Source organism: Canis lupus, chromosome 5 (genome assembly GCF_011100685.1).
Source record: "Canis lupus familiaris isolate Mischka breed German Shepherd chromosome 5, alternate assembly UU_Cfam_GSD_1.0, whole genome shotgun sequence".
NCBI lineage: Eukaryota > Metazoa > Chordata > Mammalia > Carnivora > Canidae > Canis > Canis lupus.
In genome coordinates, this window is record NC_049226.1 from 853,626 (window position 1) to 875,000 (window position 21,375).

Sequence of the window (21,375 nt, forward strand, 5' to 3'; positions counted from 1 at the left end):
GTGCTGGCTGTTACACCTGTGTGCAGACTTTACTTCCACAAATCCCACCACATGTCCTGTGGAAAGACTAGGGAGAGTCCTCAGTAACTTTCTGTTCCGAGGGAATTGGGTCCCCTTCCTCAAAAAAATCATATATTGAGGTCCTAACTCCCAGGACCTCAGAATGTGACTATATTTGGAGATAGAGCCACCAAAATGAGTGGTGCCCTTCTAAAAAGACGAAATTTGAATGTAGACAAGCACGAGGGAAGACCATGTGAAGACAGGAGGAGGAGATGGCCGTCTACAGGCCAAGGAGACAACCTCCGATAACAAGCGTCCTGTTGATACCTTGATCTTGGACTCTACGCCTCTAAAATCGTGAGAAGATAAATGTCTGCTGTAAGTACCCCATCCGCGGTGTTCTGTTATGGCAGCCTAAGAAAACTAATACATTCATTTGGGGAATATAAATAATTGTGAAAGGGAATAGAAGGGAAGGGAGAGGAAATGGGTAGGAAATATCAGAAAGGGAGACAGAACATAAAGACTCCTAACTCTGGGAAACGAACTAGGGGTGATGGAAGGGGAGGAGGGCGGGGGGTGGGGGTGACTGGGTGATGGGCACTGAGGGGGGCACTTGATGGGATGAGCACTGGGTGTTATTCTGTATGTTGGCAAACTGAACACCAATAAAAAATAAATTTATTATTAAAAAATAAAAAAGAAAACTAATACAGATTTTGGTGCCAAGAAGTAGGGTCCTGGGGTGATTTATTATTTGTTAACAAATACCTAAACGTGGAAGTGGCTTTGGAACAGGGTAATGGGGGGAGGCTAGATGAACCTTGAAGTCCTTGCTAAAAATAAGCCCACATTTCCTTGAGGGCACTGTTAATAGAAATACAGGATTAAAGGCAATTCTAGTGAGAGCTCTGAAAAAGAAGAGAAGCTGGAGAGAGAGCTTGTATCATCTTAGAGAATTACAAACGTCATCATAAACATTGCTGTTAGAAATATCAATGTCAAAGGTGCTTCTGATGAGATGTCAGGTGGAAATTAGTAAATGTGGGTGCCTGGGTGGCTCAGTGGTGGAGCATCTGCCCTGGGCCCAGGATGTGATCCTGGGGTCCAGGGATTGAGTCCCACATCGGGCTCCCTGCATGGAGCCTGCTTCTCCCTCTGCCTGTGTCTCTGCCTCTCTCTCTGTCTATAATGAATGAATAAATAAAATCTCTTTTTAAAAAAAAAAAAAGAAAAATAGTAAATGTTATTGGAAACTGAAAGGGGAACTTGATCCTTGTAAAATAGCAAATTTTTCCTTTTTGTGGAAAGCAGAACTTGGAACTGATGAACTTCAATATTTAGATGAGGGGATTCCTAAGAAAATGTTAAAGCATGGTCTGGTTCTCCTTGTTCCTTATAGTGAAATATAAGAGGAAAGAGATAAATTGAACAAAGAATTGTTAAGCAAAAAAGAACTTGAAGATTTGTAAAATTCTCAGCCTGTCTATATTGTAAAAAATAAGAAAAATGAGAAAGCATGTTTAGAGAGTATCCAAGATGTGGCGGGGCAATCATTTGCTACAGAGGTTGTTGGTGTTACTTATGGTTCCATTCAGCCATCTCAGCAGAGGCCAGGAATAGAGATTGGGCTATCTAGGAAAGATGTAAGGAGGACCCCCTTGTCTAATGGCGTGGGCTCCCACGAATTATATGGGAGGCCAATAGGTTTTTTAAAAATTTCATACTAGCAGAAATGCTACCGGCTCGTACTGAAGGAGACAGAGCTGAGACAAAATGAAGGAAAGCTATCTGAGCGCTGGGATTCTAGGGGATGGGCCAACAGAGCTCTCCGGCTGCAAACATGCATTATCCCTCAACAAAGAAGGATGACTCTGAAGGTGGTTGAGAGGTCAGCAGTGCCACTACTACTGTGGGCACAAAGGCTCAGTGGACGGGGCTGTCTTGTCTTTTTCTTGGTTCCAAGGGAGTCAGAGCCAATGCCCGGGGCTGAGGGCGTGGGGCTATCACCCTGGTGAGTCTGGCAGGGAGGCCCACCCTGGTAGACACAGAGAATAGAGAATTATTATTAAGCCTTAAAATCTAAGTATTATTCTGAAGCCTGAAATCTAATGGAATTTGCCCTACGAGGTTCTGAACTTGCTTCCCACTGACGAACCCTTTCTTTCTTTTGAATTTCTCCCTTTTCGAATGAGATTGTCTATCCTGTGCCCAGCCTATGTTGTATTTTGGAAGCAGATAACTTATTGCCTGGTTTCACAGGTTCACAGCTAGAGAAGCATTTTGCCTAGGATGAATCATACCTGGGTCTCATGTCTACCTATACTAGATGGGGTTTTGGATTCAAAGTTGATGCTGGAATTAAAAAAAAAACAAAAAGTTGGACTTTGAGGCTGCAGGCATGGGGTTAATATAGTTTGCATGCAAGAAAGACCTAATTTGGGTGGAAAGCTATGGGCTGAAAATGTGCCCCCCCTCACATTTATACTGAAGTCCTAACCTCCGGTATCTCAAGAATATGACTATATTTTGGGAAAGGGTATTTAAGCAGTTAATTAAGGTTAAATGAGATTATTAGGGTGGACCCTAATCCAATAGCACTAGTATCCTTATAAGAAGAGGTTAGGAAAAAAAAAAAAAGAAGAAGAAGAGGTTAGGACACACACACACACACACACACACACACACAGAGGGAAAACCTTGTGAAGATGCCCAGAGAAGTCAGCCACCTACAGGCCGAGGAGAGGAGCCTTGGAAGGAACAACCCTTTTTGACTCCTCGATCTCAGATTCTAGCCTCCAGAACTGAGAAGAGAAGTACTGTTTAAGCCAACAAGCCTGCAGACACTCTGGCTTCCTTCCTAATACTGGCTGGGGAAGGAAAGCCGCAGCCATGGCCAAATCTCCCCTACCCTTCTTTTTTTTACTAAGTATTTTTTTAATATGAAATATTATTTATTCATTCATTCATTCATTTATTTATTTTTATTGGAGTTCAATTTGCCAACATATAGCATATCACCCAGTGCTCATCCGTCAAGTGCCCACCCTCAATGCCCATCACCCCAACCCCCCGCCCACCTCCCTTTCCACTACCCCTTGTCCCCTACCCTTCTCCTCTAGGGAACAAAAGACTTAACCTGCAGAGATAAGAGCAACAAACGCTGTCACTTTAAGGGCACAGGTGAAAACCTGAGAAAGGAGCAGGGAAAAAAACAACAAAACAAAACACTCCAGTTAGGAAAGGAGCAAGAACCTGTGCTAGGCCTGGAACTAGAGCGAGGGGAGAAGCAGGAGCACTTGGAAAGGCCATACCCCTCAGACCCAGGCACATAGTGCCTGCTGGAGACTGAGGCTTACTTAACTGGAGCATAGGAGGTGTATTTCCTGCCTCACCATCAGGCTAACCAGGATAGCAGACCTGGGGAGAGCAGGAAGAGACAGACCTTCTCTGAGGTGCAATGAAAAGGGAAGAACAAAAGCCAAGGGGAGTTCAGACAGAGAAAATACCTCTGACAAACTAGTCCTCACACCAGACACGAGATGTTACTAGAGGACTTTGAAGCCTATGATTCAAGAAGGATAACCTTAGCAACAAGAAACCTCAAATTCAGCCCAGCTCCTTACTTGATTAACACAAAACCCCCATATTAAAAGCCTAGCAGAAAGAAAGGTGTGCTTATCTCTAAGGTAGTATCTAAGTCCCACACTGGATGTTCAGTTCTCATTAAAAACAACAGCAACAAAAACAACTATGAGCCCTACAAAAAGGCAAGGAAAAAAACACACTTTGAAGAGACACAGCAATAATCAAGAAACAGTCTCAGATACGACAGATATAATTAAACACAGAATTTAAAAGTAACTATGATTAATACAAAAAAGGTTGTAATAGAAAAGGTGGACACCATGCAAAATCAGATGGGTAGTTTTAGCTGAAAGATGGAAGCTATAGGAATTGCATGGAAAAACTAGAAATCAAAAAACACGGGAGTAGAAATGAAGAAGTCCTTCATGGAGCTCACCAGTAGACTCAATGGAGGAGAGGAATGAATCACTATACTTAAAGAGAAGCCAGTAGAAATTAACCAAACTGAACTGAAAAATAAAAAGAGTAGAAATAAAAACAGCATCTAAGCAATGTGAGACAATATCAAATGATCTTATATACATATAATTGGACCTGCAGAAGAAGAGAGAAGAGAGGAAATATTTGAATAAGTAATGGCTGAGAATTTTCTAAAATTAATTGCAGACACCAAACCACAGATCCAATCTGTAAGAACATCAAGCAGGATAAACTCTAAGAAACAAACCACACCTAAGTATATTATACTCTAGCTTCTGAAAACCAAAGACAATGAAAAAATTCTGAAGCCAGTTGGAGAAAAAAAGACAAATCACCTACAAAAGCCACAAATAAGAATTAATATGAACTCTTCATCAGAAACGATGAAGGCGAGAAAACAAAACAAAAACCTCCCACAGTAGAATGGTATCTTTAAAATGAGGACTTAGGAATAGTCTGTTATAAGATATTAACACTACATGTGAAACAGTTCAGTATTTGAAAGTACATTCAGATTAATTTAACATGTATATTATAAATCTTTGGGCAACAGCTAAAACTTTAAAACCTGAGAAAAGTAGTCCATAGATGAAATAAAATGTAATCACAAAAATAATTAATTCAAGAAGAGAGGAAGAGAGGAGAAAAAAGAAACATAAAAAGTAGAACAAATAGAAAAGAATTAGCAAGATGCTAGATTTTACTCCAACTGTATCAATAAGCATTTTAATTTGAATTATCTAACCACATCAGTTAAGAGACAAAACTGTCATACTGAATCTTTAAAAAAGTAAAAAACAATTATATAGGCTGTCTACAAGAAATCCATTTTAAATATAAATACATTTTTAAGGTTATTTATTTATTTATTTATTTATTTGAGAGAGAGTGAGAATGCACTAGTGGAGGAGGGAGGCAGAGACAGGGAGAAGCAGGCTCCCCACTGAACAGGCGGCCTGACGTGGGGCTCCATCCCAGGACCCTGATATCATGACCTGAGCTGAAGGCAGACACTTAAGCGACTGAGCCACCAGGCACCCCTTAAATATAAATACTTAAAGAAAGGTAAAAAGTACGGTGCCTGATAGCTCAGTTGGTTACGTGTGTGCTTTCAGCTCAGGTCAGAATCCCAGCATCAGGCTGAGCAGGAAGCCTGCTTCTCCCTCTTTCTCTGACCATCCACCCCAACTTGTGCTTTCTCTCTCTCTCAAATAAATAAATAAAATATTTTTTAAAAGGTAAAAAGTAAAAGGATAAAGAAAAATACATCATGCAAACCACTAACGAAAAGAAAGCTGGAGTAGCTCTACTTATATCAAAGTAGACTTCAAAACAAGGAAGATGGTCATTACATAATGATAAAGGGATGAATTCTCCAAGAAAATATAACCATTCTAAATGTGTATATACCTAAAAACAGAGCTTCAAAACACGCAAGACAAAAATGGATAGATCTGAAAGGACAAGTAAATAAATCCACAATTATATTTCGAGATATCAACGCTCAGCTCTTAATAGTTGATACAAGAAGTAGGTAGAAAATTAGTAAGAATAGAGATTACCTGAACAGTATCATCAATCAATGTAAGCTAATGGAAATTCATAAACTAATGCAAAATACACATTCTTCTCAAGCGTACACGGAACATTCACCAAAATGAGCATATTATGAACATTAAGACAAATCATAACAAATGTAAAAGAACAGAAATCATACAAACTATATTCTTGGATTTTAACAGTATTAAACTAGAAATCAACAACAGAATAGTATCTAGAAAATCCCCAAGGACTCAAAAATTAAGCAACATACTTCTGATACATAGAATAAAGATGAAGTCTCAAGGGAAATTTTTTAATATTTTGAAACATTTCTGAAAGTGAAAATACAGGATATTAAACAGTGCATTCAGGGAAACTTGCAGCCATAAATGCTCGTATTAGATAAGAAGAACGTTTCAAATCAGTAATCTAAGCTTACACACACACACACACACACACACACACACACAAAGACAGAAAAAGTAGAGACGATTCAGTCCAAAGGAAGCAAAATGGAAAATGCTAAAGATCAGAGAAGAAATCAATGAAACAGAAAACAGGAAGACTATGAAGAAAAAAAAAAAGCCAAAAGCTAGTTCTCTGAAAAAGATCGATGCAGCTGATAAACTCCTAGTCACACTGACTGAGAAAAAGAGAGAAGACACAAACTTACCAGTATCAGGAATGAGAGAAGGGCCACCCCCACTGACATTGACAGAATCTTACCAACAACTCTGTGCCTATGAATTCATAAACTTAGGTGAAATAGAATAAATCCTTAAAAGACACAAACTACTAAAACTTGCTCAAGAAGAAATAACCTAAATTATGCTACATCTATTAGAGAATGAAATTTCTAGTTAAAAGTTTTTTTTAAAAAGAAACTTCAGCTCCCGATGGTTTCACTGGTGAATTTTACCAAACATTAAGTGAGAAATCCTATGGATTCTATACAACCTCTTCCAGAAAATAGAAAATGAGGGAGTATTTCCAAACTCATTTTATGAGACCAACATTACCCGATTCTAAAATAAAGACATTTCAAGAAAAGAAAACCAAAGATCAATATCCCTCATGACCATGGAAGCAAAACTTCTCAATAAGACATGAACAAATTGAAATTCACAGCATATAAAACAACAACACATCACAATCAGGTGGGATTAATCCCAGGAATACGAGACTGCATCAACTTTCAAACCCATGTTAACCATCCTGGTGTAGGAAAGAAGGACATCTGAGAAGAACCTGCATGATCCTTGGCTTTGGCTAGGACTTTAGACGTAGGACACAAGGACACGGTCCACCCGGCTCTCAGAAGGAAGGAAGTACTGATCCCGGCTAGAGTACAGAGGAACCTCAAAAACATCAAGCTGCATGAAAGAAACCAGACACAAAAGGCTAGATACTGTATGATTCCATTTATTTGAAATGTCTAGAAAATACACATTTATGGAGATGGAAAGCAGATCAGTGTCTGCCTACGGCTGGAGATGGGAGCAGGGGATTCACCACAATTGAGCATGGGGAAACTCTTAGATTGTGGGGATGGTTGTAAAACTCTACATATTGAATTGTTTACTTCTAATTGGTGAGTTTAATCATGTATGAATTACACTTCAACAAAACTTCTTTTAAAAAAAAAGTGAGAAAAGAAAAAAAGAACCAATACTAAAAAAAGACAAGAGACTTTCAGCCATTAAAAACTAGGTAGCCATGGATCCAGCCCCCGCAGAGCCCCTTCCGTTTCCTAGGCCAGAAGATGTGCAGAAATTAGTGAGAAGAGGAAATAAGACTAATTTATTCTTTAAAACTCTGTGTAGAAGGGTGTAAGGCCCTGGGAGAAGCGCCCCGCGAGGCTCGGGCCAGCGAGCAGTGAGCCCCGTACTTTACAGGGCTGAAGGCAGCCTCCGGGCCTCCGGGCCTCCGGGAGAGGAGCAGGGTGGGCCTCGCCGGGAAGGGGTACCGCGTCGGATCCCAGCCCGGGCACGGGGGGGGCCCCACAGAAGGGTGTTAAGCAGAGGAAAGCTTAACGACATTGGGTCTGTAAGACCCCAATCCAGCTGTTCTGTGAAGAAAGGATATACCCCCAGAGGCACGGACTCCGGTTTGTCCATCTTTGAAACTATCACAGGGACCCTCGATGGGGAGGAGACAGGAGCTACTCAATCCACGGTCGTCAGTGAATCATGTACAACAGCTATTCACGTCCATGCTTTGCAGAGTCTGGGTAAATAGGCTGACTCGGTGCAGCGAGGTAGGGGCCCTCAGCGAGGTAGGGGCCCTCTTCAGCAACGGCTACGGCCCATTTCTGAGCGCTGGCCTCTCGGAGGAAAATGAACCTCATCTGCTTTGATGTACCTTAGAAAACCCTCTCACCTTCCCTCTAATCACTTCCAGGAGGTCCTTCGCCGACTGCCATGATAGGAGCAGGACTTCCTTCTCTCTCCCCATGACAAAAGGCAAAGACTCCCCACATTGCTTTGGAACTCGGCTGAGGCCCTAGGTGGGCAGTGGCAGGGAGACGGGGTGTTCTTGCCAAGCCCATTCTCACAGCCCCACAGCGAGGGAGGCTGGGGCAGGCAAAGGAGCAAAGACTCCTCACCTCCGGGACATCCTTACCTGCACGTAGGAAAGCAGCTTGAAATCACTCTCCTGAAAACTGTTCATGTTGATGGTGGCCAGAACTATAGAGAGAAGACACAGGCACTGCGTGAGGGGCCGTGGCAGTGCCACCGGGGTGAGTGGGGGCCACACCTTGCACACAGAAGGAAGGGGTGCCAGGTAGTAAGGATGAGGAGGCGCTACTCATATTCCACTCCGCAAAGTACAAAGAGCTGCCACACGTGTCCTCACGTCACTGGACACTTGCGAGGACAATGCAAGATAAGAAGGGCAGTTAAAATTAACCAACTTTGGTAGAGAAGCCGAACAGGCCAGGATCACACAACTTGCCCCAAGTTCAGCACACTTCCCGCTGCAGCACTGCAGGGAGGAGCCACATTATACATGCGAGTCCTTGAACTCAGGACAGATGCTCCCTGGACTCAAAGGGCTGCGGACGACACCTTGGTCGTTTCCCTCACTCTGATCGCCTCAAGATCTGGTCTCAGCTGCCCTGTTACTTCACTCTCTAGAATGAACTCTAGTCGGAGTCCACAGGAGCCTCCCGCTGCAAGATCCCAGGACCGGAACTTGGCCTTGGCCAGCCTCCTGATGCGTGGCTCTCCATGCGGGTGGGGAGACCTGCCTTCTAAGCCCCGCCCGGCACCAATCCAGAGTCTTAGCCCACAGGAAAATTATGCAGGATGCAAAAGTGTACTGAGGTCAGAAGAGCTCAAGCTCTTCTGTTCTGTTTACAGACAACATGAGTGAGGGAAGGAGACGGGGTTGGCGGAGTCCTCGTCAACGTACATGGGAAAGAGAGACAGCAGAGACATATTTGGTTCAAGACTCAGAGTGGCTGGTGAAAGCTTCAGTTCTTCCTTAAAATAAGTCTAAATCCGTACCTCCTTTTATGTGGCCTTTCAGCAAATTTTCTGCATCATCTGAGGTCACGAGCAGTTCCACGATCCCTCTTTCCAGCAGGGCCTGTTGAGCAAACTGGACAAAATGAACCCACTTCCCTTGCTCCCATGAGAAGAAAAAAATACAAGGAAATTAGGGGGAAAAACAGAGCTTGGGCTCACTTGGGCATCATGGGAGCTAGAGAGAAAGGTTTGGATTTAGAGTCCGACCATCTGCAATTCAGTACATCAGGGGAACACAGGTCTCTGCTGCAGGCTAGTCATTCCCAGGGTGACCACGGAGCAGCTGAGTAGGGGCTCACAGCCTCGAGGGGAAAAACACGAGGCTGAGTGTTACGAGGAGGCACTTGGGGGAGGCTCTAAACGCAAGGGAAAGAGAGAAGGCCTCGGAGTACTTTGTGCTTGACAGAAAGAGGCCACGGCTGTGGGGGTCCCAGAAAAACTCCATGAAACCTGGGTCCTGCCTGGACACCCAAAGGAAGCAAGGAAGCCTGCCTTGGCTTCAGGGAAGGGGGATCTAATTTGCAAATTGCCTTTACTCAGGGCTGAGGAGCAGAAAGACGGCCAGGGGGCGAGTGGACCCGGTCTGTGGGTCTTATTTGTTCACTGAGCCATGGCTGGGCCTGGCAAGGGAGCCGAGTAGTAAATTCTGAAAATCAAGGGAAAACAAGGCTACCCAAATGTGATTGATTTGAGGGTGTCTGACGTGATGCGCCTGAGAAAAGTTAGAGGGGGCGACCCTACAGACCTTGTCCAGGCCCAGAGGCCACAGCTGTAAGGCAGGAGGCGGGAGGTCCACCGAGCCCAGCCCTGCCCTTTCTCCCCCTCCTGTCACCACCGCCCCCTTCCCTACCCAGCCGGCAGCTCCTCCCCACTGCCTTCCAAGTCATGCCACCCAGGCGTCTGTGTGGGGACAGAGCTAACGTGACCCCTGTGTCCCGCAGAGCAGCCTGCGCAGGCGGTCAGTTCACCCTGGACCTCATCAGCTCCTTCGCTGCGGGGAAGCAGGGATGGGAAGGGGCCTGACCCGTCAGCAGGGCCACTAGGCAGGCCTGCAGTTGCTCCCTGGCCTGAGACCTCCCCCGACCCCCCGCAACCCCCCCCCCCCCCCACCATGGAGTAGCCAAGCAATGAAGGAAAGAGCGTTAACACTACAGGTCAGAAAGCTGCAGGATGGGGGCCACTGTCATCAACCTCGTGAGCCATCGCGGGCTGCGGCCCTAAAGTCAGCAGCCCCCAGGTTTAAGGGCAAGCGCGGGTCACAGTCCCGGCAACCGAGAGGAATGATCTTCCCGCGGCACGTTTCATCTCCCAATAGAGTGACCTGAGCGCCTCCCGACCACTCCACTCCGCCTTCGGAGGCGCTGCCTGCGTCTCGCGGATTCCCCCGCCCGCAGCACCTGCCACAGGGCCCCGGGCAGCAGGGCAGGAAGTGACAGCGACGCCCCAAGCAGGTACCCACGCGGCAAGGCCAGCGCCTCCTACCTTTTGAAGGTAAGGCATGTAGCCTCTGTCCTCGGCGAACGAGCCGTACTCATTCTCCACCTGCACCGCGATGATGGGGCCTCCCCTGCGGTACTGAGACAAGCACACGGAGGGCGAGTGGAGGCCGGGTTGTGGAGGCCGGAGAGTGGAGGCCGGGGAGTGGAGGCCGGGGGGAGGAGGCCGGGGGGAGGAGGCCGGGGGGAGGAGGCCGGGGAGTGGAGGCCGGGGAGTGGAGGCCGGGGGGAGGAGGCCGGGGAGTGGAGGCCGGGGAGTGGAGGCCGGGGAGTGGAGGCCGGGGGGAGGAGGCCGGGGAGTGGAGGCCGGGGAGTGGAGGCCGGGTGAGTGGAGGCTGGCGGGAGGAGGCCGGGGAGAGGAGGCCGGGGAGTGGAGGCCGAGTGAGTGGAGGCCGGGGAGAGGAGGCCGGGGAGTGGAGGCCGGGTGAGTGGAGGCCGGGGAGAGGAGGCCAGGGAGTGGAGGCCGGGCGAGTGGAGGCCGGGGAGAGGAGGCCAGGGAGTGGAGGTCGGGGAGTGGAGGCCGGGCCTGCGGCCACCACACGCCCAGCGCCAGCTGTAGTATGGGCAGTGCCCCATGCACCCCGTGCTCCTTGTGCACCACGTGCTCCCCGTGTGCTCCATGCTCCCCGTGCTCCCGTGGTGCCCGTGCCCCGGTGCGCCCCATGTCCCCGTGCTCCCGTGCTGCCCGTGCACCCCATGCTCCCCGTGCACCACGTGCTCCCGTAAGCCCCCTCCTCCCGGCCCCACTTGCCTCCTCCAGGGCCCGGGCGCTCACACAGAGTCCCGCCTTCCCCCCCGGTGGGCGGCCCTCCACTGTCTCCCTGCCGTCTCTCATACTAATAATCTGCTCACGGGCCGTCGCCAACCGTCGGGCTCCCTCTGCGCCGGGCCACCGTGTCCAGCAGACAGAGGCACCCCGTCCTCCCGCCGCAGCACGCCTCGCCACCGCCCTGTCCCCTCCACCTCCTGTACTTCAGCCTGTCCTTCCAGGCCACCTGACGTCCACAGAGACCCGTTGGGAACCGTGGCATCAGGGAGGGGAGCACACACGGCGGGACCGCTGCCCTCCCAGCCTCGGGGGCTCCTGCCTAGCAGCCCTGTCCCCTGGTGCACGGCCACTGTCCCCTGCCCTCTCACTCTGCTGCTCTGTCTGCTTGCTTTGCTTTGTCACGCTGGCCCTGCCACTCAGCCCCGCAGTGGTCCCCCAGCGCCCAGCCGCCACCGTCCCTAACATCCACCTAGCGGGACGCACGGAGCCCTAAGAGTCCAGCTTGATCCTCCAGTGTCCTCCCACGAAGGCACAGCAGCCCGGGGCAGCCCCATCACTTCACCGCCCACCCAACACGGGCTCCCATGGCCTATAGAGCAAGTGCCCACGTGGGTCAGGGCGAGGTACCCCCTCGGACACGGGGACAGAAGAGGACGAGCGCTGCGGTGGGTTTTCCTCCCCAGCCTCCCCGCCTCTTTCCCACCTCACGTCTATGCTCCACACAGAGCTGGGCTACTTCGAGCTCTTCAAGTGCCTCATCCTACCCCTGCTCCCTGGTCCCCACCCACAGACTCCCGGCCATTGCTAGTGCCCATCCACCCTTCACCTCACTGTTCCGGTTACTTTTTCTAGAAAGCCAGGCCCTGAACCTCCCTTTCTCCCTGGCCGCTACCCCTAGGAAGGGTGCCCTGCACTTGGTCCACTGCAGCAGATGTTCCTGATACTGTAAGTGGTCATCTGTCTCCCTGGGGAGGGACCACGTCTGCCCTTCTCACCATGGGAAGCTTAGTGCCCACCCAGCACCGCCAGGCACTCAGGTGCTCAATAATTACTTGTTGAATTTCATTTGCATTTATAATTCCTTGCTTCTTTTTTTTTAAGATTTTATTTGTTCATTCATGAAAGACAGAGAGAGAGAGAGAGGGAGAGACACAGGCAGAGGGAGAAGCAGGCTCATGCAAACAGCCCGATGTGGGACTCGATCTCGGGTCTCCAGGATCACGCCCTGGGCTGAAGGCGGCGCTAAACTGCTGAGCCACCCGGGCTGCCCTAATTCCTTGCTTCTTAAAAAATTCCTAGGATTTCCTATCTCATGAGTTCAGTAGATGCCTATAAATTCGCTTTGCTTGCTGCACCTGTACGAGTGATACGTGGCATTTGTACTCGTGCCTGAACTCCCAGCCAAACATTCAAAGTCTTTCTAGTTTTAAGGCTCAGAGATTTTTGCTCCCACATCTGGTCCCACTTAGCTGGCAGAAATGCAGCCAGAAATAAATGGTTTTCAGGCCTTCTTATGAAGGATGCACCTCGATTCTGCCTAACAGACCCACAATTTAATCCTAAAGGTGATGCCCTCTTCCCCTCAGCATTGCTCATCTCTCCTAAAGCTGTACTGCAGAGACCTTACTCCTAATCTGTCTTCCCCTTTATCTCCACTCCTAATCTCCAGTTTCTTTTCTTTAAAAGTTAGTCTAGGAGTAACTCACAGTTCATAATTGAGAATTAGTTATAAAGGGCTAGATCTGCATCATATTTCCCCCTCCCCAAAAAAAAGAGTCTAAGATAATAAGCTATTGGTCTACTGCCTCAGAATGGTTTTTTTTCTCCCTCTCAAGTTTTACCAAGAGATATGCTCTTAATATAAGATTTATTTTTTTTAATATTTTATTTTACTTAGTTATTAGAGACACACAGAGAGAGAGGCAGAGACCCAGGCAGAGGGTGAAGCAGGCTCCATGCAAAGAGCCCAACATGGGACTCAATCCCGGGTCTCCGGGATCAGGGTCTGGGCCGAAGGCGGCGCTAAACCGCTGAGCCACCGGGGCTGACCCATAAGATTTATTTTTATTTAAATAATGACCATGTGCCTCCTCTTGTTTGGAAGAGAGGTGTATTTTAAAAATCAAACATAATAATCAAATAATTGCTGCCTTGTAGACTGTAGGGTGTAATGTTCTTTTTCATCATAAACTGGTCTGTGTACTGTGGGTACCCTGCCTAAGATCTGGAGACTCCATGAAGAAAGAAAAATGCATGATGTCTGTGCTCTGTGCATTTATGAAACTAAAACAAACTGGAATGTAAGCAATAGCAAATATACTCACACAGGTATAAAATGACATGTGAACCAAGCTATGCATCATAGCATAAACTTGAAAAATCAAATGTCCATGATGAGATATTAGTTACATTAATTATGATATATCTGTATTGTGGAATACTATACAGCCATGTAAAAGAATGGGCTTCAAAAATATATTTTTTAAGTGACAAAAAAAGCCCAGTAGGAATTGTGTATTTTTTATTAAAAAGTATGCATAGACACACATACACATGCGTGAATAATTCGCTTCTATATGTGTAGAAAATCTCTGGAAAGACACACAAAAAATCTGGCAAAATTGTTTATCTTCTGAAAAGGCAATTGAATGGCTTTAGCTCAGGGTAAGAGGGGAGACTTACTTCACCATAAACCCCTTTGTCCTCTTTTGGGTTTTATCACCAAGGGCTTATGTTAACTATTTAAAACAACAAAGACAATTTAAGAGTAAAAATAAGCAGTATGAATATCAGTGAGTTTAATGAACGCTGAGGACATTCAGAACAATGATGACCACAAATAAATACCCTTTGTCATCCTTAGTATGATGTGTGTCTTTCTAGAAACCCTGGGGTAAAGACTGCACTTAATACGAGGACCTAGAATTGAAAATTGCAAGAATGTCAGCTTCAATCCTCATAGAGACTGAGCACAGCCTGTTCTGTGAACAAGATGGAATAACTATTTTCCTAAAGCAAAGATAAGAAAGAAGGAACAGGAAATTTGCTTTACCTGGAGGGGAACAACTCTGGAAATCAGGTGGTCAAAATACTTATCCACTGCTTTGACAAAGCCGCTGTAGGTGGTTCTCAACACCATCTTGGGGTCTTGCAGCAGCCAGCTGGGGGCGGAGAGGGACAAGCTCAGTGCCCGAGGTGGGAGGGCGCAGGTGAGGGTATGCCAGGGCGGGGCTGGACACGACCTCCTGCCCCTTCCCTGAGGCCTCTTGGGTAGCTCCACACCCTTTGATCTCACGTCCATGGTCCTGGAGCACCAGGGGTCCTGAAGGAATGTGCCCAGGTCAGCCTTTCCGACCTTTCTCACAGATTTAGAAGAAAAAACACCAATTCCATTGACATGACACTTTACAATGTACTATCGGGGCTTGTACTCCCACATCTTAACCTTTCGTGGAATACTCTCCTCTATTCTTGTTCAGTTCATTTAAAGCATCTTTTTTTTTTTTTTTAGCACAGCATATACATGCTAGGCAGAGGGTTACATTCCCTCTAAGAGCTAAGGCTTCCAGCGCAGAGTAAGCACGTCCCTGGATCACCTGAAAAGTAAGCTGTGCCATGAGCTGTTTCTCTAAAGCACCGTCTTCCTGCAAGGTCAGGTGATTTCTGCTCCTGAGCTGGAAGGGGAGAACAGGCTCATCTTGGTGAAAAGCAATGCCTTTACCTGACAAAGCAGAGTAGACGTGCTCCCCTGGAGGCAGAGCCCTGGACTAAACGGGCAGTCCTGCCAGCTCGCTACAATAACAGAAGCGCATTCTTGACATCTCACCCTGATCCTTAGGTGTTTGGATTGAGGACAAGCATCACAGATGAGAGCACAGACAAAGAAAAATGAAAGGGTAGGGAAGGGATCTGAGGGCGCTTAGAACTTGGTCTTCCACTGACCAAATAAGAAAAATCCGGCATCATCAGAACAAGCCCACACTCCACTGCCTGAAACTTCCCTTCCCGTTCTTCCCACCAGAGGACACAGCTGGGCACAGGTCCCTCCAGTGGGGGGAGAAGATATTATCATCCCAATGCTTCCTCTCTCCCAGCACACTCTTGGCCTCACGCCCAGAGCACCAGGAACACGTCTCATCTATAAACCGGGGACCACAGGAGCATCCACACCTCAACATATTACAGAAACCACGGCCTGACACGACGTGTATAAAGCACATACCAGTGCAAGACCCAGAGGATGTGCTCGTTTGTTATTAGACTGAAGCTTTGCGTCTAGTAAAGTCAATGACTTTACTACAACCACAACTCTGGCCTCACGGTCCGGCTCACCTGGGCAAGCCCCCGAGGTCGATCTCGCTGCAGATGTAGGGGCCTGGACGCAGGATCACCCACAGCCCCATCTCCGCAGCCAGCAGCACGAAGGCCCTGGGGAGGTCAGTGTCAGCAGCTCTCAGGACGTCAGGGGGGTGCAGCACAAGGTGGTGAGGCCGCCCAGCCCCTCTCCCCCCTCTCTCCCTCCCTCCACAGGCCCTGGGAGCTGGGTTCCCACCCTCTCCTAGCCCACGACCTTCTGCAAGCCCCACCGGGGGGCATGAGGCCCAAGGCCATCAGACAGGGGGCAGGGGGCCCTACAGTGAACCTCACTCCCACGGCCCGGCTACCCTAGAGGGCCAAGCCCTGTGCCAGCCCAGGTGGCTGGACCGCACTGCAGAGTGGAGCCGACCCTGGGGATTGGGCCCCTCTGGGCTGCGGTGAAGAGGCCTGGGCTCAGGGCACAGACCCCGACCCCGCAAGCAACAGGGTCACAGCTGCCCGCGCCTGGTCCTGAGAACGAGGCTCCTGAGCCCAGCCTCTCTCTGCTCCTCCAAGCAGAACCACGACGATGGCCCCGTGGTCATCATCAACCCCAAGGAGCCACTGCTCTGCCTCCCCACCCTGGGCAAGGCCGAGAAGCAGCAAGAGCACTTACTCCATGTCCAGGTTCCCGGAGAAGTCGAATTTGCCTCTTTCTGGCTCGTGCAGGTTCCATGGAACGTAACTGTAATCGGGAAGGGGGAAACACAAGAAACATCTGATTTCTGCCCCTAAATTTCTATATCAACTTCAAAATCATGCCAACCCCTGAGATAGCTCTATTTTGAAACAAACTGAAGGCCCTGCCTTCAGCCCAGGGCCTAATCTTAGAGACCCGAGATCCAGTCCCACGTCGGGCTCCCTGCAGGGAGCCTGCTTCTCCCTCTGCCTGTGTCTCTGCCTCTCTCTCTCTCTGTGTCTCCCATGAATAAATAAATAAAATCTTTTAAAAAATATATAAAGACATAGAGAATATTAATAAGGCTACAAGGTAGTTCTTTGAAAAGACTCAACATTTAGGTGAGAAAATAAAGGTTAAATACACAATATGATGTACAAGTTCCAAGAAAGAATTTTTCAAAGTCCTGTCCATCCAAAAGAAGAAAGAAAAGGAAAACAGATCTACCGAATAAATATCGTCTATACTCTAGAAGAAAAAGCAATGAGCATTCAAAAAAATCACACTGTCCCCAAATCTTCACCTCCCAACCACCGCCGACGGTAGTGACAGGGCTTTTCCAGGTGACTTTAGCAAACACTCTGAGTTAAGAGGATTCTATTGCAAGACAGTTTCAGAGAACAGGAAAACATATATAGTCACTTGACACCAAAACTGGACAAGACAGTAACAGAAATACAGTTTTATTCTTTTTAAGATCTTATATGCTTATTTATGAGACAGAAAGACAGAGAGAGAGAGAAAGAGAGAGAGAGTCAGAGGGGGAGGGAGAAGCAGGCTCCTGATGGAGCAGAGGCCCGATGCAGGACTCGATCCCAGGACCCCGGGATCACGGTCGGAGGGAAGGCAGACGCTCAACCACTGAGCTCCCTGGGGGCCCAGAAATACAATTTGAAATCAATTCCAGTTAAAATCATAAACATCTGTATCTGAACTAAGACACTAGTAAATCAAGTCCAGTGATCTATGGTGTGTGTGTGAGAGTGTGTGTGTGTGCGTGCGCCTTCCCTCCCGCGTGCGGGCCTCGGAGCCCAGCCGATTTATCCCAGAGCCCTGCATTTATCGAACATCAGAAAAACCGTCAGTAGGATTTCCTACTTTCCTAGAGGGGCGAAGAAGAACCCTGTCATTTCCTCCAGAAGTGGAGGAGGAAAGGCTCTCCTCTCGACTCCGGGATTATTTATGATGAAATTCTTCGTAGCGTGGGTGAGCGGGCGCGGGGGTGACTGCCTCCAGCCTCGGGTACCGGCCCTGGGAGCACTGTCCCCTGCCACCCGAGGGCTGACTCATGGCAGGGGGGGGACACGGGGGCTGTGCTGACCCACGCGGGGGGGGAGGGGAACCCGGGGGGCTGTGCTGACCCATGCGAGGAGGAGGCGGCGGCCTCTGAGTCCAGGGAAGGTTTGCACAACTCGGGTCCGGGCCCCAGGAGGTTAGGGGCCTGTCGTGAGTACCTGGGTGTGTCAGGACCAGGGCGCAATTCCCCCAGAGGCGGAGAACTCAGCTACTTTTGAATTAACATCGTTTACTAACACGTGTAAACTTTACATTAGACACCCCAGGACGGGAGGCCTGCGGGGCTCAGGGGTTGGGCGCCTGCCTTCAGCCCAGGGCATGACCCCGGGATCCTGGGATTGAGTCCTGCCTGGGGCCCTGCAGGAAGCCTGCTGCTCCCTCTCCCTGCCTCTCTGCCTCTCTCTGGGTCTCCCATGGATGAATAAATAAAATCTTAAATAGAAAACCAAGCCAGGGGGATCCCTGGGTGGCTCAGTGGTTTAGCGCCTGCCTTTGACCCAGGGTGTGATCCTGGAGTCCCGGGATCGAGTCCCACATTGGGCTCCCTGCATGGAGCCTGCTTGTCCCTCTGCCTGTGTCTCTGCCTCTCTCTCTCTCTCTCGTGTCTCTCATGAATGAATAAATAAAATCTTGAAGAGAAGAGAAGAGAAGAGAGAAGAGAAGAGAAGAGAAGAGAAGAGAAGAGAAGAGAAGAGAAGAGAGAAAGCGGAGCCAGCATGTAATTATCTGTATATATATCTGGGGCCTTTGTCATTGAACTGAGAGCTCCTAAGGACCCAAGGACTCTCTCATTAGAGAGGTTGGTTTTTTTGTTTTGTTTTGTTTGTTAAGAGTTCATTTATTCATCCATGAGAGACACAGAGTGAGGAGAGTCCCAGGCCGACGGAGCAGCAGGCTCCCTGCAGGGACCCGCCGCGGGACTCGATCCCGGGACCCGGGGTCACGGCCTGAGCCCCGGTGGCCCCTGAACCAGCCAGCCGCCGGGGGCCGGGTTGGCGCCGATCTCCGGCTCGCTCGGCTCTGGGTTCGTGTCCCGAGCCGGGCCCCGCGGGCTCGCGGTGAGGACGGCGGCCCCGGCCTGCGGGGGGGGGGGGGACCCCAAGGGCAGAGGTCGGAGCGCTGGCCGCACTCACGTGGTGACCGTGTTGAAGCCGCAGGCCTTCAGCTTCCGCAGGCGGTCCCCCCAGTACGCCCTGGGCACCCGGAAGTAGTGGATGGAGCCCCCGAAGACCTGGAACTTGTGCCCCCCCAGCGTGAAGCACGGCTTGCGGCCGCCGGGGCTCTGCGGCTCCAGGCCCGCGGCTCGGTCCTCCAGCTCCAGGGGCGTCAGGTGGGACCAGTTGAAGAGGCTGCGGACGGCGAGGGGGCCCGCTGCAGGCTCGGGGCAGGCCCGGGGGAGCCGGGGAGCCCCCCGGGGAGCCCCCCCGCCCCGCCCCGCGCCCGCCCCGGGCCCACCTGGACGGCGCGGGCCGCGGCTGCGCACTGGCGCCCGGGAGACCCAGCTTCGGTCTCGGTCGGGGCGCGAACCCCGAGAAGATGAGCGGCAGGAACGCGACGGCCAGGGCTCTGGTCCAGCTGCGGCGCCGGCTGCGGGGGGCGCGGTGAGCGGGCTGCGGGGGGCGGGGCGGGGCCGCGGGAGGGGCGGGGCCGCGGGGGCGGGGCGGGCCCTGGGCGGGGCCCCGGGATGGGGGCAGACCCTGGGAGGAGTCCCGGATGGGGGCAGACCCCGGGGGCCTCCGGGATGGGGGGAGACCCTGGGGGCTCCGGGATGAGGGCCAGACCCTGGGGGGCTCCGGGATGGGAGGAGGCCTTGGGGGCTCCGGGATGGGGGCAGACCCCGGGGGCCTCCGGGATGGGGGGAGACCCTGGGGGCTCCGGGATGAGGGCCAGACCCTGGGGGGCTCCGGGATGGGAGGAGGCCTTGGGGGCTCCGGGATGGGGGCAGACCCTGGGGGCTCTGGGATGGGGTCAGACACTGGGGGCTCTGGGATGGGGGCAGACCCTGGGGGCTCCGGGATGGGGGCAGACCCTGGGGGCTCTGGGATGGGGTCAGACACTGGGGGCTCCGGGATGGGGGGGGCCCTGGGGGGCTCTGGGATGGGGGCAGACCCTGGGGGCTCCGGGATGGGGTCAGACACTGGGGGCTCCGGGATGAGGGCCAAACCCTGGGGGGCTCCGGGATGGGAGGAGGCCTTGGGGGCTCTGGGATGGGGGCAGACCCTGGGGGCTCCGGGATGGGGGCAGACCCTGGGGGCTCTGGGATGGGGTCAGACACTGGGGGCTCCGGGATGGGGGGGCCCTGGGGGGCTCTGGGATGGGGGCAGACCCTGGGGGCTCCGGGATGGGGGCAGACCCTGGGGGCTCCGGGATGGGGTCAGACACTGGGGGCTCCGGGATGAGGGCCAAACCCTGGGGGGCTCCGGGATGGGAGGAGGCCTTGGGGGCTCTGGGATGGGGGCAGACCCTGGGGGCTCTGGGATGGGGGCAGACCCTGGGGGCTCCGGGATGGGGCAGACCCTGGGGGCTCCGGGATGGGGCCCCCCCGGGTTGGCGCGCGCCGGGCGGGGCGGGGGCCTGGACGCGGCGGCCGGCTGCGGGGTGGCGCCCGGCGACCTCACCTGCTGCGCGCCCGGGGGCCCATGGTTGGCGCCCGCTGCCGCCGGGTCCCGCGCCGAGGTGTCGGGGGCGCGGGAAGCACGGGGCGGCGCCGGCCGAGTCCAGCCGCCGCGTGCGCAGGTGCCTTAGAGCCCTTCGGGGAGTCACGTGGGAGGGTGTGGCGCGGCGGCCGCGACCTGCGTGTCACCGGCCCGACGGGACCCGGGGCGGCGCGGCCTGTCCAGGTTAGACGCGGGGCCCCTGCGGACGGCGGGCGGGGTGCGGGGCGCGGGGCGAGCGGAGGGGGGCGCTGCGGTCGGTGCAGCCGCGGGGGTGGCAGGGGCAGGCCCTGGAGAGCTGCGGGCGCGCGGCGAGATGCGACACCGCGGGGCCAGCGCCCCCAGCCGGTGAGCCCAGCCGGTGAGCCCAGCCGGTGAGCCCGCTCCGGGCCGCGATGCCGCGATGCCGGGCTAAGGGCCAGTCGACTCGAGGGCGTTGGGGAGGGAAAGCCGGTAGCTCCCGGCGACCGCCCGCGGGGGCAGATGCTACAGGAAGAGCCTGGATGACGCGGGTCCAGCCCAGGGCGACTGCAGGAGATGCAGATGCGCTTCAGGGAGCTGCGCGGCCTAGAGGCCGCAGGTGGGGCCTCGCGAGGAACCTGCTGGGTTGGAACCCCCAGGGATGAAGACAGCTCCTCCCGATTTTCCCCTTCAAAGCCTCTGCCTCTTCTCTCCCATTTGTAAGAACACAGCGTGTGGCATCAGGTTGAAATCAGGACCATAGTTTACAGGAAACATTACGGGTTTCCTTCTCTTGGCTCACTCAGGGCAGGTGTACTTTTGTCAGCAACTTTGCAGGTTATCTCTTTTTTCTCATTCTCACGTCGGAAGCGATGGGCTTTGGGACTTTCCACACCTTACACAGAAGCAGGGTGTGCTTCTAACTTCTTTGTGCTGTTTAACTTCTTTGAATATATATACCCTATTTTATAAATTTGGTTTAAACACCTACAGACCTTGGGATCCCCAGGTGGCTCAGCGG

At 51.5% G+C, this 21,375-nt stretch overlaps 1 protein-coding gene and 1 long non-coding RNA gene across 2 annotated transcripts in view; one reads left to right on the plus strand and one right to left on the minus strand.

Moving 5' to 3' along the window:
* The window catches only part of GLB1L3 (galactosidase beta 1 like 3), a 41,746-nt gene extending 21,366 nt beyond the window's left edge, over window positions 1-20,380 (minus strand). The window contains exons 1-9 of the mRNA XM_038535560.1: window positions 20,358-20,380; window positions 19,195-19,326; window positions 18,873-19,088; window positions 16,381-16,449; window positions 15,741-15,836; window positions 14,461-14,569; window positions 10,626-10,718; window positions 9,123-9,204; window positions 8,236-8,300 (exon numbers count right to left, since the gene is read on the minus strand). Of these exons, the coding sequence (XP_038391488.1) occupies window positions 8,236-8,300; window positions 9,123-9,204; window positions 10,626-10,718; window positions 14,461-14,569; window positions 15,741-15,836; window positions 16,381-16,449; window positions 18,873-19,088; window positions 19,195-19,326; window positions 20,358-20,380 (885 nt within the window). The remainder of the gene's footprint in view (window positions 1-8,235; window positions 8,301-9,122; window positions 9,205-10,625; window positions 10,719-14,460; window positions 14,570-15,740; window positions 15,837-16,380; window positions 16,450-18,872; window positions 19,089-19,194; window positions 19,327-20,357) is intronic.
* Window positions 20,381-20,499: 119 nt separating this feature from the next.
* The window catches only part of LOC106558777, a 15,843-nt gene continuing 14,967 nt past the window's right edge, over window positions 20,500-21,375 (plus strand). Inside the window, exon 1 of the long non-coding RNA XR_005359013.1 lies at window positions 20,500-20,579. This is a non-coding gene — a long non-coding RNA (uncharacterized LOC106558777). The remainder of the gene's footprint in view (window positions 20,580-21,375) is intronic.